Below are 16,372 nucleotides of genomic sequence, written 5' to 3'. Positions count from 1 at the left end.
ATACATAAACCTGATTTCCCCCGAATATAGCATTTTGCAAAGGTGATATTAATGAAAAAATATATAAATAAATGTTAAAAATAACTATTTATAATTTGAATAATTGCTTCACTTATCATTATTGCTCAGATTTATCTCCAGCACACTTTTAATTAGTCCTCAGTTGAGAATAATTGTGTTGCTCCATGTGTTTCTAAACCTCAGTTAGCTAGTTTGTAAACTCAGTAATCCGAATTAGAGCCTCTGGTGACCATCTGCTGTCTGCTGCTCCGCGCACTACTTTGTTACTGCATGCACCTCAGCCCGCCCCCTCTGTGTGTGTGTGTGTCTCTGAGTGTGTGTGTGTGCGTGTGTGTGTTATTGTGTGTGTGCGTCTCTCTGTGATTCTCTCTCTCCCCCTCTCTCTCTCTCCCTCTCTCTCCCTGTGTGTGTGGGGGTATTGCCTACCGGGCGGAGTAATTCGCGCTGGTGTCTATTGCGTGTGTGTGAGTGCGTGCTACGGCTGCTGCTTGTCACTCATTGTGCCGTGAACACGGGTAGCGACAAGGACCAAAATTCCGTCCGGTAGCAGTTGTTGTCCCTGGGAAAAAGGCTGGTATCTGCACCCCCCCTTACCTCAGTATAGAGACACCTCGCTTGTTCAAAGTGCGTCTGCTCTGCAAGGGAGAATATCTGAGACACATTACAATGCTGCAAATAAGGGACCTCATCTGGGGATTGCTATTCATTGGCTGTGCAGGTAAGAAGTATTTATTATTCATATTAAAGGTTTATTCTAAGGCGGTGATTGTGATGAATGCATGCAGGCCGAGCGGTGTTGATTCCGGATCAGCAGCATCCTCCGGTCCCGCTCTCGGCATCCTCAGGCTGGAGCTGGTGCTCTGCGAAATGCACCATTGTACCAAAAGTTTCTCCAAGAAGTGAGGATGTTAAATACATTCAGGGTTGGCATTAATGCTGTTTTCAGTGTATTCTATTCCGAGTTTGATCCGCTTGCTTCGGTGCATTTTAAACATCTCCGCGCAGCACAGAGCCAGCACTGATCCAAATGTGCTCTTTATCTGGAGTTATTTGGCACCATTTCTGGAAAGAAATCACCACAAGTGCATCGTTTTTTACGCGAGTTGAGTTTCTGTGCGGGAGGTTTTATGAATTGTACAGGATATATATCGTATACTATCTATGGATGCTTGTAAGCCAGTTTTCCGCTCCAAATTTCCAATAACCTCAACTAAAAGCCATATAGGTCTCATTGAAAAGTCCATCTCACTTGTGCTGGCTCAGCCGTGACGCACCGAGGATGCACCGTGTCGATCCTCAGAGCCGGGATGCTTTGTTTCAGTGCACTAAAAAACAGCTTTATATCAACATAGAATCAGTATTTTCTCATAAGCACGCATTTAAACTCTATATTGGTCACATGGATTAGACGCGTCCATTCTGTGGCCATCATCGGATTTGGCACGAACACAGTATTCTGCGCAGATGTGTCAATGTGGGATTTTAGAGTTTAACTCCGGGCTGATTGTGTAGGTTAACAGCGTTTGACCTTTTTTATGTGACATAACCTTTGTTTCTGTTTTTCTGTATGACCAAATTGGATAGAGTGAGTTTGCAACTTAGCGCAGTGCGTTTTAGGCGCTAAATGTTGACTTATGCAACCCTCAGGATGATTTAATGCTAGTTTTTTTCTTTTCTTAATGTGGTTGGTTCGGAGGAAATTCGTCATCCATTGAGGACGAGTGAATAGTCATTCAATGTATACAATAGAATCCAATCCCGGAGCTCCCATGGTTATATGGAGCCCCTTCACACCCCCACCTCTCCCGCTTCTTCTTCCATCCTCCTCCCTGCATCTGCCCTCTCTCTATAGACTGCGACTGTGTGCTCCAAGTGGATTTTCAGGACCCCAGGGGTCCTTGGAGAGGGGAAGAATAGTTTTATATAATAATAATTTCATTTAGAGGACCATTTCCCAATTTGAAGGGTGATTATTCTAACTTCATGTTTAGATTTCACCATTCTTCCATCTTTTTTGCAGTTTTCATCATGCATTTCCTATTTTTGCCTTGACTGAAAGAAGCCATGACTTGGAGTCAAATGTTGAGGCTTATGTAAAATGAAACTTTAAAAAAAATGTAGCATATCCACTTATACTTGTTAGATGAAAGATGGATTCTTCATTTATTCATAATAACCAAAGTGACCAAAGTAAGGCTTTTCAGACTTTTGATGGACAGACTTCCTTTTTTGGCACTTTTTTATAAAAAGGCGCTGGATCAAGTTACCAAAAAATGTTAAAGGTTGTTTTTAAACTTGTGCCTTCTGGTGGAAGAACAATGACATATATTTGTGAAAAGCTATAACTGGCCAATATAGTGGGGCGGGCATGAGTCCTGAAACCCGGAAATAGGTTAGCATTTTAGCACTTCCTCGTCTCGAATTTGACGGTTTTTGGTTGTTACCCTGAAATAAAGTATTTTGTTAACATAAGCTATAGAGATTTTTGTTCCACGACATTAAATACGTCAGTAAATACCCCACTATAAAAACAGTGGTTGCTAACAAGTGTCTAAATGAGACGACTAAACGTCATCACGCACAACGTTAGCCGCCTTTAGCTTAGCGGTGGTGACGTGAAGTCATGTGACCGTGCTGTAGTTCTTTTATAGCCCAACATTAGCCGCCTTTAGCTTAGCGGTAGTGAAGTGAAGTCATGTGACCGTGCTGTAGTTCCTTTATAGCCCAACATTAGCCTCCTTTAGCTTAGCGGTGGTGACGTGAAGTCATGTGACCGTGCTGTAGTTCCTTTATAGCCCAACATTAGCCGCCTTTAGCTTAGCGGTGGTGACGTGAAGTCATGTGACCGTGCTGTAGTTCCTTTATAGCCCAACATTAGCCACCTTTAGCTTAGCGGTGGTGACGTGAAGTCATGTGACCGTGCTGTAGTTCCTTTATAGCCCAACATTAGCCGCCTTTAGCTTAGCGGTGGTGACGTGAAGTCATGTGACCGTGCTGTAGTTCCTTTATAGCCCAACATTAGCCGCCTTTAGCTTCTGGAAATTGCATTTACGCTTCATCTACTGAACAAAACGACAAAGTAATTAATTGAACACTGGCTTTATTTAGTTTTGCAGCACATTTTTAAAGGTAATTTTGAACAGCGTCTTGCCGCCTTTCACGCCCAAACAATGTGTCAACCTGTCAGCGTTAGTTGTGTAGAGGGCGGTGTGCTCGGGTTGTGAGCATTTTTCTCTCCGTGATTCATGATCCTGCCGAAATATTCTGACGCCTCCGCAATTCATTGCCCCTCACATGGGAGGGAAAGTGAAAGGAACCAGGAGGGAGATAATTAGACAAATGTGCCTCAGCTCTGCTCTTTTGCAATAGAGGAAGGAATTCAAAGAAATTGATCACATTATTTGATAGGCCCCGGGTATATAAAAGCCTAATGACAGCATCACACGATTTGAAGGCTGAGCAATTTAATTACACTTATTGATTTCCAGTACCTGTTCCAGTTCAGTGATAATTAAATTTCGAGTCTCGTCACAAACATTAGGAAGGGAAGCTTCACCACCTTTCAATAAATGATTGAGTTATGGCCACAACATTAAACAGAATATGATCTTAGAAGCGGGCAGTGGCCTTTCTTGTCTTGCTCTGTCTGCAGCCAGATGGATTGTGTTTCACCGGTTCTGACCTTGTGCTATTTGAGTGATCCCTCCTTATCCATGGTCAACATTTAGCAACCTGTAAGAGTATAAGGTGATGGAGGCTAATGAGAGAGAGAGACAACACTATCCATCATGCTTTTTCTAGAGAGCGCCTTCTTTGAGAAAATGTGTAGTTTTGCCTTGAATAAGAAGCAACTGCTAATGCCTCAGTGTGACGTTGCCTTTTTGTAAGATGTCGGGATAAAGGATGTCATATTTTCTTTGTGATAACTTTCCCGAAGTTTTAAAATCCTTTCTTATAGTACCATTAAGTGTTTTGACGACTGACAGACTTTTAAAAATGTCCATCTTCTTTTGTGATTTTCAAATGCCAAATAATTTAAAAGTTTTATGACATTCAGAAAGCTTGTTCTCTAGAGAAAAGAGAGCGCCTCCTTTTGAGTAAATGTGGAGTTTTCAGTTGAATGGTTTGCAAAGAAGTGATACTGGCGACTGCTAATGCCTTCAAATGATTGTGACCACATGATCCTTTTATTTTTGGCCAGTTATTTTAGTAGATGTCTGGTCCAAGGATGTCTTATTGTCATTGCGATGACTTTCCAGAATAATAAAATCAGTCCTAATGGGTCTATTAAGTGCTGTGCAGACTTTAAAGTCATCCACCTATTGTGTTTTTTAAATGCACCTGCCTGCCATATCATTTATACTGTTATACAAAACTCAAGACACTGATTTCGAGAGCACTCCTAGATGATGAAGGCTACTGAGAGACAAAACTATTTGTTTCACTTTTTCTAGTTAGAAATGAGAGCGCCTCCTATGAGGACATGTGGAGTCTTTGGTTGAATGTGATTTCATGATTTTGACATGTGTTTTATATTTTTGGCCTGCTTTTTGTTAGATGTCGGGACCAAGGATGTCATATTTTTATTGCGATATCTTTCCAGAGAAGCATAAGCCTTCCTCATGGTTTTAAAAAGAACTGTGCAGTTCTCTAAAACACTTTTAAACTCATGCATCTGTTACTCAAACTGGACTTCCTCAATTGTATTTCTTCAATTCATTGGTATCTGTAACACCTCCAAGACCTTGTGTTTCTTTAAATGCACCTGCCATACCATTTGTACACTTCTGTGAAACTCAAAGAGCAATCCTCAGAGAATGCGAAGTGAGCCGCGATGTTCATTTAATGATCCTCCAGATCTAAAACAATGTTTCCATGCAGCGGGCGTAGAGCTGAACTCTAAAAAAAGGAGACTTTTTTAGAGGCAGAGAAAAAATACACAATTCCTAAATGGCTAACATATGGGACTGTTAACGGCTGTGGTGAGTTCAAAGCCACTATGAAAATAATACGGGCTATTTTTGACTTTGGGGAACTGGAAAAAGCAGCCAAACAAGGGAAAATTATAAGGCGTTTTTAGGTCTGCTCTCTGAATAAAACTCCATGCTGGGTCTTCAGAAGTCATGGCTCTGTAGTTGTAACAAGTTGCATGCTGCATTCAAAGTGACATCCACACATTTTGTACCAATTTATTACAGTTTACATTGATCAAATCTCATCAGTGCATGCGCTGCTCGTATTTCAGCTGTACCCCCTTTGGATTCAGCTTACATTAAGTTACGTACAGTTATTTTAAAAGCAGAAAACCTCATCAAAATGCGACTACTTGAGTCTTAATTGCATGTTTAGTTGATTGACCAGATGTGAGATCTGCACATATTCCACTGTGCATTCATTTCTCCTTTTTTCCATATGTTTCTGCAATTTATTCCGTCTTCATTCGTCGGATGTAATGTATGTCACATATGTTGGATTATATCAAAAATGAGCAGAGCAGCAAAGAGAGTCATGTCATTAGTGGTGGCTTTTCAGATCTGCTGATAAGACATGCAGAGGTATAAAACAAGACAATGAAACATAAGGCAGTGGTTTTTAATATTATCCATAAATTCATGTCATATCACCCTGCTTCTTTTTCGCTGAATCAAAAAAGTGCAGACAGTTACAAGCAGAAGTTGGAAATGACTCTGCTGGCGGTTATATTTCTTCTGTGCTGACTGTTAGATAAGGATGGGCTGTCTTTGCATATTAATCAGCGCATGAATAGAGACCATGAGTGATTTGCATTGTGTGAGCGATGAAGGCGTCCTATAGAGAATTGAATCTCGGGGGGAAAAAGAAAAAAAACTGAAGGAGATGGGCTTGTAATACAAAAATGGCGCCACCCCCCCCTCCTCCAAACAACCCTTCAACCCGTGAAGGAGGTTATTTTCCTCACAGCATTACTTTGCAAAACTCAATACAGTATGTACAGTGTGTATTAAGTTGGGAACAACACACTCTTTGATGGTTTGCAATAAACCCTTAAAGTCAAATAAATGTCAACTTTTTTTTTTGTTACTTCAGGGTGTCCGCGGGGTCTTAAAAAGTATTAAAAGTTGATCAATCAATTTAGCGAAAATTAAGGCTATTAAAAAGTATTAAAAAGTATTAAACGGCATTTTTCCAAGGTATTACATTTTGTAGCTAGTTTCCAATCAGTATATGAATTGTCCAAAGAGGTTGTATTCTACAGTCTGCCTGAATGTAATCATTGCGTAGGTGTGTAGTGTGATTCTGTGTAGTTTATTGATGGCATCCTGTTGGGTTTGACGTCATCTGAACAGGACATCGCACGCTCACTGCTTGATAGCGCGAAGCTCCGTTTACGCCGGTTGTTAAACAACATGGTTATGGGGAAATGCAAGTCTGCGTCCAAATGGTTGGAAGATAAGGAGGAAGGACAATCAATACTGTATATAGTCAATGTGAGGTAAAGTGTGTCGCCAAGGTAACCGGTTAAAACTCCAAGTGGCGATGAGGTCTTAAAATGTATGGAAAGGGTCTTAAAAAAGGTCTTAAAAGGTCTTACATTTGACTTCAGGGTTCCTGCATATTCCCTGTACTTAACATTTTTTGTTTGGTTTTGCCTCGGGAGGGAGTGGGGAATATAGAGAGTATACTGTGACACTAAAATGTACATCAAATTGTGCCTGTTATTGTACATTACTATGAAATATAAAGGTTTGATTTGCTTCAGTCATGGTTAATTAAAGCTGCAGTGACTCAAAGCTTCAATATGAAGGTGCTTAAAGCCTCCAAAAAGAAAAATAGGGACGATTTATTAAGTAAAATAAGTTGAGTGTCAGTGTTATAAGCAGCAATTATGTCATATTTCAATGAAGAAGCGTTAAAAAGACAATTACGTAGCATTTCTTTGTCGGGAAGTTGTGTTAAATAACCCGGCAGAATTGTTGATTTGCAAATCGTTAAACATGATTCTTGCACAAAATGTTCTTTTTTTATGACTTGCTTACTACAGTAGCTACTCTGCAATGTACATGGACAACCACCTAAGGTAGTTTCTAATGACCCATCTGAAAATAATGTGATGGATTTGGCTCGATCATTTAACCAGAAGAGAAACTCTGACAGTCATTAAAAGTCTAGTCTGTCTATTACAAATGAATTTGATTATAGAGCAGCGTTAGATAACCGAACTTAATGCAACCCAAGGCTCATTTATTGAGGTCATTTTTCACCACAGTTTGAGTAACTTCAAAACGAGTATGTATTCAATATCCAGCCTATTGATCAGAACAATCAGCTGATCAGGACATTATCTGTTGTCTTCTTGTTCAAACGTACAAAAGTGTAGACATTTCCAAATTGACTATAAGCCCGTCCCAGACCTTCAATGTTTGGCTCCCGTTTCCTTCAGTAATAACCCTCCAGTTCTCTTTAAAGAGGACCTTCTCTGCAGGGTGAACCGGTATCAGCTTGTAATGGATTCAGAGAAACCACGCTTGATGTGAATGGCCCCAAAGATCACATTCAGAACCGTAACATATCTCCTCGAGTCGTTTCTGATTCAAAATAGTCTTTGAAGCTGCTGCTGCCTTAAGGCCAATAGCAATGCCTTTCATGAAGAAGATGGGAGGTGATGGATGAACGGACATTTGTTGTGACATTGGACATCTTCTGTACTTCATACGAACCGTTCTTTACGTTGATAATCTGTGCTGAGTTGTTGCAAAGCTTTTCTTTTAGTGCCAAGTCCGGTGATGATTCCCAAGGTGTCAACGCTCCCAGAATTAGTTTCCTGTCCAGCTTGAACTGCCTAGACAAATGCAAGCAGCGATGTTTACTCAGACTACATAGTTTGTATTGATGTTCCAGTTTTCTTTATTGTTAGCATGGGGCCTAGAGTTATTTATAGTGTAACTTTTCTAACTTCCCCCAGGACTGGCGCTGGTGAACAGATGGTGTTTCTGTCTGTGAAAGTCAAACACACTTCTGAGTTGTCTTTGGGGTAACGCTCTAGTTTTTACATCCTGAGCAGTTCACCTGTTTGCAGCAGCCACAGTTACCTACAGTATTTCAGGGATCCCACATTTGCCTGACAGAACAGGATGATTAGTATTCTTAATGATGGATTACAGGCAATCTTTCCTCCGTGAGTCACGAGTGCAGAAGTAGGAGGTTTAGCTCCATTCTCCCTTTGTTCCAACTAAGCCTTTCAGTGATGAGACAAGACAGCAACATCATCCATCTTTCCCCCGGTAGATTATTAATGCATCAACACTTAAGAATACACTCTGCATAAGATGGTCTGCTGCAGGCGTTACCTCCTGCCAGGCTACATCTAAAATGTAAACTCATTTGGGGCTTGCAGTTGAGTATACAAACTGATGAAATTAGCTGTAAATGCAAAAACTGGACTGTACATTTGACTTCTTCTACCACTATTGCAAGTCCAATACAAACAAGAAACAATGTGTAAAAACAAAAGTCAACCATTTTTTTGTTGATCCCCTGCCTCACTGTAGCCACTGGGTCTCTTTTGACAAGTATTTTGGGCGCATGACAAGATTGGGCTGCAATTATAGCTCGACTTAATCGCGCCAACACCACATGTAACCACTTCAGCCAAATCACTCACCGAATGTACCCTGTGCCCCCGCTATCTTTTTCCATGTCAGAGTCCATTCTTCAGATATTTGGAGTGCTTAATGCACTGCGGCCTCTGTTAGTGCCCTGCCCATTGAAAAACAACATTTAATATGTGACTTTATTTGGGGTTTGTTGTCCATGGTGTGCCGCGGTTACAGTGGCAGGGCGATGTTATTGTCAATCCAGCTTTTCCATTATCCTCATAGTCCTCATAGGACGACAGATTGCCAGCTCTCTATTGCTCTTGGCTACTTTACTTATGCTAAAGCTTAGGGACTCATAAAAGTAAAAAGTGAATGACAATCTAAGGCAGTTTGTTCCAGGCTTTCAAGCGGCCCATTGCTGATATCACACCTGCTTAATTGGTCTTTAACGAAGATTGTTTCCTGCTCTGAAATCCTGCTTGAAAGCCACCTGCAGCGGCAGCTCATTTTCGTGTACACCTGTTGTCTGCAGGGATAATTGTAGCTCATTAAAGATGCACACGGTGATGTTTCCTCCACACCATTCATTGGGACTGCGTCTTATTGTCCTCTCTTCTTCAGTCTTTACCTATTTTAATGCTCGCTTTTTATTTGCTACTCAAATAATCCCTCAAATATTCTTATGTGTTCATTCTGCTTTCATAAAATGGATGTAGGATGATAAAGACTTCAGCAACTGATGGTCTATGTTCAAAAAGCAGTATTTTAATTGAGCTTTTAACATGAAGGCTAAGTGGAAATCAGCATGGAGGGGTTGGCAGTGCTCTGGCGTCACTGAATTGAATGGATTTTTCGGCCTTCAAACATTGCAATTTTCCAAAGAATGGTAGTTTGGTGCGGCCATTAGCTCCATAATAACCCCTAACACACAGTTAATACGTTTATTTATTGCTACCTTATATGAATCTACTTCTAGTTCAGCGTTTTAAAATGTATTCTGAGGAAAAAAACTGTTGCTACAGTATGACCCAATATGCAAATCTATAGGATGTACCAATGATGAGCTAAAATCAGCAAACACATCGGCTGGGCTCCTGCGTGCACTCCATTAAAATGTGTGTTTCTGCCCCTTAAACACACATTCACTCTGAGAAATGTGCCAACTGGACTGCAGCCAGTGTGTATGGTAAAGCTGGGATAGAGCCTATTAGGACACTAGAAACAACAGAGTGTTATTTTGCATCTGTTGCAATATTACACTTGACTTGTTGGCTCGTTATACTGGCAACCATTGAGTTTTTTTGTTCAACTAATTGAATATTAATATATGTATACAGTCCATGTGCAATAAAGCAATGTTAATTGAAGTTAGGGCTGTACCCAAATATCCGAATATTCGTTCGTTGGAGTACTATTCAGGTTTCAATTTCGTTATTTGGATATTCGTTTTTTTTTTCTTTTTTTTTTTTCAAATTGAATTTATTGAAATCTCCAATATCAACGTAAGAGCTTGTGCCTCTTCGGGGGGTGCTAACACTTAACCATAAACGTTATCGTTAACTTTCTCCGTCTTTATATGTAGATATTACTTTTTCTCCGTTAATCTCCGTCACGTTGTTTCCATAGCAACAACAACTTCCTGTCAACATTGCTAACTCTCCTTCAAAATAAAAGCATGTCCATACAAAATAGGAAGCTAAGCCAAATTACACTTTAGACATATAATACAACGGCAACGAAAGTAACAAACACAATGCGATATCCTTTTCAATTTCAAAGAACACAAATTGGGTTACATTAACAAATAACTCTAAAACAACAATACTGTAGAATAACTAAATGAATGTAAACCGAAATACACGTGTTGAAGCGGTTCGCTGCTGATTACTACGCACCCCCCCGCGCCGGCCGAATATTCGAATATTCGCTGCTGATTACTACCGAATATCCGGAGCCCGAAAAATGGTATTCGGGACAGCCCTAATTGAAGTTGGAGGTTATAAATGGCAGCTTATAAAAGCATATAGCCCTCCAAAGAGTTATTAAAGTACATTATAATGTGTTTACTCTTCTCAGTATCATTGCTGCGACACTTCCCTGAGCTAAAGTTGTCCGACACAGTTTAGCTGCTGCAGCTCAGAGACCAGCGTGAGGATGATTCCTGCAGGGATAACGGTGTTTATTAGATACACAGAGACACACCAACATGCTTCCTACAATCCCCACAAATGGAATACACTTCCAGAAACCCTGAGGTCTTCATCAACGCTGAGTTCTTTTAAGTCGAGGCTAAAAACACTACTTTTCACAGCTGCTTACCCAGAAGCCTTTTAACTTGTTTTTAGCACCTACCGTATTTACAACGTTGTTTTGAAACTATTCTGCATCTCTTTTATGCATGGTTTTTATTAACCTGTTATTCCATTATGTTTATTTATTGTGTTCCCTTCTGTTGTTTTATTATGAAGTGTTAATCAGAATCAGAAACAGGTTTATTACCAGGTAGGTTTACACGTACGAAGAATTTGACTTGGTGTCAGTAACCGTATAATAACAATAATACAATAACAGTATTTACATTGCAATGGAATGAAATAGAGGAATACAAATTGAATAAAAATAAGCTGTAATACAAAATAATGTTGTACATTGTGTGTGCATTAATGATGATGTAATGCACTTTGAATTGCCTCTGTGTCTGAAAAGGTACTTTATAAATTAACGTACCTTACCTTACAATCAGAAATCATCACCTTTAGCTGATCTGTCATAACGAGGCGGGGCCCTTGACTCCTATTCCCAGGGAGTGACTCACCACACTGATGTAATGCCTAGCAATAGCACTTAGCTCATCACAGGCTCTCTGTGATTGGCTGGCGTCCTCAGGTGCAGAGACGCCTCAGCCTTTGTGTGAAGAACAACAACAAGAAGACTAGAAAAACTAGTGTCTCTTCTGGGAGCTGAGAAGTCGAGCGAGATGTGCCGCATGTGCAGTATTCTGTGGACTTGTTTACTTTCCAAATTGGCACGATGAGCACATTCTTGAGGCGAGCATCCTCTGTGGCTCCGTAGGGTTTTTTCGGACCGCGCCAATAAAAGTCGACAATGACTTATTTCAGTTTCACACTGTTCACAAGGTGCCACATACTCAGACCGAGCTGCACAGTCTCTACGTTTCCTCTCATCTTATTGAAAATGTGGCCGCTGTTAGTAATGATGAAGCTGAGTGTTCACTTCTTACTGAGTTGTTTTTTTAAAGCAGTCTCGCTGCGCACTCAAATAGCTGTTTGTGCAGAAACAGCCGACTTCAGGAAGAAAGAAACGACAAATTGAAATCTTTCATTTGTGGTAAAATAAAAAATGTCTGTGTTTCTGGGTAATGGTCTTTTGATGGGGAACTAAAATGGAGACTGACATCAAACTGAGAGGAAACACTTTGGTAGAGGTGTGAGGTTATATATCTGCTGTGAGGTAATGCTATGGAAACAAGAGGAAACACATCTCAGAGCCGCTGATCTGACGGCGGATGCAGCACGTACTCTGAGGAAACACTTTGGTAGAGGTGTGTGTGTGTTTTTAAAACCTACTGTACTGTGTGTTATATATCTGCTGTGAGGTAATGCTATGGAAACAAGAGGAAACACATCTCAGAGCCGCTGATCTGACGGCGGATGCAGCACGTACTCTGAGGACCGTTTGATCAAACTCGCATGTCAAATATCATCTAATTAGCTGCTAAAATCCTGCCCTCAATCTAATTTTGCGAGCTGCATATAACCAGACCCCGCGGAGTGGAAATCACCCAGAGACGGAGCTGAGGTCACACTGATCAGAATAGATGGAGCTGCTTGTGTTTGCAGGTAGCAGGTGGTTGCACGGTAACACCATCGAGGGTGTGGCTGTTAACTAAAACAAAGGGGACATGAATGCATTTAGCTCCTGTAGTGCAGGGAGGTAAGAAACAATACATCTTCTGATTAACGACCGGATCTGCAGCATAAGGTATTGATTAAAGGATTTAGAGCTCGCACCATAAGCCTGATCAGATTTAATTAATTTAATTTAGTATACATTTACAGTGGGGAATATTGTAGTTAAGACAATTATCTAAACTGACACAAGCAATTACAGTTTTATAAAACACCTTCAAATGAAATCAGACAAAAAAAGAATGACCTTAATGTTAAAATTGGGACCAGTTCTTCATGGGACCTGTCACAATTCACCACATTGAAATGCAATCTACAAGCCACTCAATAAGTGAGTGTATTGTCCTGGGTGTCACCTGAGATCTGTGCAAACTGATAAACCAAACACCAACATTACTAAAGCAAGCATTTTATTGAAGACACATTATTCCTCATGTGTGTGCACAGATGAATATGCTGTTCATTTAGTTTGGCAACCCATTAACACAGAGAAAAGGGAGACAATTACATAACATGTCATTTAGTTGACGCTTTTATCCAAAGAGACAATAAGTGCAAAAACCATAAGGATTCAAACTCCGAACAACAAGGAACGTGCAGATATATTCACTTCAAGCTAGATCGTACCATAAGTGCTGGAGAATTAGTAAATATGTATAAACTACATTCAAGGCTACATGGGAAGAATGAGACTTTTCATAATGGTTTCTGACCTTCAAAATAAAGGCGTGCTGGGTTAGAGAAATCAACATAATATACACACATCATAACATTGGGATAAACAAACACAACGACAGTGAGATCAAAAACTAAAAGCAGTTAAAAGTCCTGTTTTGTTATTGAAGCATCAAATACAGCCTAAAATAGGAATAGGTGTTTCTCAATGTCGAGGTCGCTTCCTTGGTAGGACATGTCCCTCCGTGTCAGGTCCTTCAGAAGCGAGGCAAGAATCCTTCCTAGCCTCGGAAAACGAAGAATGGTGGAACAGGCTAACAGGTGTGCGTCATATGCGAGGCCCCGTCTTAAACGGAGCGCGATTTCCGCCAAAGATTTTGGGAAATTGGTCCGTGCGCAAAGCATTGTGGGGGATTTTAAGACCGCGGAGGATACACATGTGCAGCCTCGAAATGTCCCGCAACGAAGGACGCCGGCCTCGGTAGAATTCCAAGCATCCTGGACATTGGGAACAGTCGTTCGGCGGGACTCGATGACGTAGCATGCTTGAAATAGTGGCTCTGGAGCATCCTTCCTCGACATTGAGAAACACCCACAGTCTATAAACGACAGCATGTGGAAAATAATAATACTTTTTTCGACGTTTTGGATGCCACTCAGTATTTAACTGCTGCATAACTACACCCCCATATTTCTACAGAATAAAAAGTGCATGCTTTTATTCTGAAAGATCAATATTTGAAACTAAAAACCTCCAAAACATCCCGACAACTGTGCACTGGCTTGTTCCTTCAATATCCTCCCCCCCCCCCCCCCCCCCATGCCACACAAAAATGATTTCACATCGATCTTTGGCAAGGCTTTTTTAGATTTTAAATAAATAAGAAAGTCCACACACACCCAATTCCATCCATCTGAACATTTAAAGACAATCAGTGACCCGGCACTCAAACCCCTCGGTGGGTCTTTTCCACGCTGCGTTTTTTAACGGCACTGCGTTTGATGAGATCAGGAGAGCGCTGTAATTTATTACGCTCTCTCCACTAACAGCATTGTGTAAGGAAAGCTCGCTGTGAGGCAGACAAAGGTGGAGGGAGGGAGGGAGGCAGGGAGGCAGCAGGCGGGAGGAGGATAAGGGGGGGGGGGGGGAGGATAAAAAGAGAGGAGGGACACAATGCAAAGTGTCGTCAAGGAGGAACAAACGGGTCGGCAGTCATTGTTTCCCTCTCGGCACACACAGCTCATGTAATAAAGCGAGCGGAGGCTGGGTAGACTTTTCTAATACTGCTGCCTCTCCAGGATTTAATTGAACACTGATGCTGTTGTGCTGAATAACCTGCAATACTCATTACATCTGGGGTTGGTAGTAGACTCTATGAATCAATGGTATTGGACATTGTCTCTGAGCCTCGCCCTGAGCAGTGGATGTTTCCATCATATTGGAGATTCAGGGTCCAACGATTTGATGAAGTTCGACTGAATCAAAATCAAATGTGCCTCAAAGGGTTTTGAACATATCATCAGTGATTGTAATGTTTGTTTCCTTGTTTATTGTCTTGATTATTTTCCTCGTTGATGTTGTACACGTAGCATTCATTTGATAAAGTATCCTCGTGTTGAATCATAGTTTTACTGTTTTTGTACATTCCTAGCAATCATTTTGATTGCTAATACACACATGCATTTATTTAATAGATACATTACATTTTATTATCTTTTTGTTCAATGTGTTTACTAACTTGAGTTACATAATGAATATTTTATTTGACATTGTGGTACAATGCGCACAGTTTTACCTCAAAAGAAAATTGCATATTTTGCCTTTTACTTATGTAACTTAATCAACCATTTCAGCTTATTTATTTTTAAATGGAACAACTGTCACCAAATCCAATTTCCTCGCTTGATAAATAAAGCATTTTTAATACGATTGTTCAGTAATACTTCCACATACTTTTCTTCTTCTATGGTTTTAGTCTCCACATTGCAGATCTAGGACATGCTTAGAATTCCTGTTTCTAAATCTTTTCTCCACTGTTCTTGGTACTAAATTAAATTCATTCGGATGAGTTGAATGAAACCTCGGATATCATAAAAAGAGAGGTTTTTTTCTTCTTCACACATGATGTATAAAAATAAGATGAGTCTCTGACATTCTGCTGGTAAACCGGCTGCTGTAAAAGGAGCAGCAAATGTGAGCTTGTGAATCGTGGCCTGATTATGTCTCTGGAATGAATAGCTGCTCTCCTGACTGACAGCTGTCTCATTTTATCTACATAATGCTCTGCTCCGCTGCTTTAATAAGCCACCGGCGCTGCAAACTTCTGTAACGGGGTAATTATTTTTGCTCGACTGGCAGTTCAGAAATTATGCCTATACACGTGGAAAAAGGACAGACTTTTGGTTGCCCTGGTTTGGAGGACAGCATTTTGTTCTGTTGATGAGACATGACTGTTGACAGGTGATAAAGAAATGCTCTCTGGCTCTTCAGTATTGGCATCCTCGTTGTCGTCCCTGTTATTTAGCAGCTTGCAGTGTTTATACTGCAGGATTTAGTGTATAAAGCTCAACAAAATCCCCAGAATACGAATGAGAAATACTGCAATCCTTTAAAGAGGACATATTATCTTCAATTTCAGGGTTATATTAGTGTCTTGTGCCTCTACTGTGACATGTTTCCTTGCTTTAGGTCTCTTTTCTTTCAGGGGTTTAAGTCTTTACAGACCATTTACATGCACTAAAACATTTATAACACACTTCAGGTAAGGGAAAACCCCCTAAAAGCAAAATACGGCCTCTTTATGTCAAGTCAATTTCTATTATAGTAATGTCCAAAAACAACCAATAACCAAAGCTATCTGACACTTTTCATTAAGAGCTGTTCTACTCCGTACTATGGGCTGTCCTGAATACCATTTTTAGGGCTCCGGATATTCGGTAGTAATCAGCAGCGAACCCCTTCAACACGTGTATTTCGGTTTATTCACTGCATTCATTTAGTTATTCTACAGTAGTGTTGTTTTATAGTTATTTGTTAATGTAACCCAATTTGTGTTCTTTGAAATTGAAAAGGATATCTCATTGTGTTTGTTACTTTCGTTGCAGTTGTATTATATGTCTAAAGTGTAATTTGGCTTGGCTTCCTATTTTGTATGGACATGCTTTTATTTT

The 16,372-nt window shown here is 40.4% G+C and overlaps 1 protein-coding gene across 1 annotated transcript in view; it reads left to right on the top strand.

Annotated features, from left to right (window-relative positions):
- Positions 1 to 417: 417 nt before the first annotated feature.
- Positions 418 to 16,372, top strand: part of LOC117479890 (neural cell adhesion molecule 1-like) — a 297,483-nt gene continuing 281,528 nt past the window's right edge. The window contains 1 exon segment of the mRNA XM_034127005.1: positions 418 to 739. Within this exon segment, the coding sequence (XP_033982896.1) occupies positions 688 to 739 (52 nt within the window). The 5' untranslated portion in view covers positions 418 to 687.

This window comes from Trematomus bernacchii, unplaced genomic scaffold (assembly GCF_902827165.1).
Source record: "Trematomus bernacchii unplaced genomic scaffold, fTreBer1.1, whole genome shotgun sequence".
Classification (NCBI taxonomy): Eukaryota; Metazoa; Chordata; class Actinopteri; order Perciformes; family Nototheniidae; genus Trematomus; species Trematomus bernacchii.
This window is presented reverse-complemented; position numbering and strand designations above follow the sequence as displayed.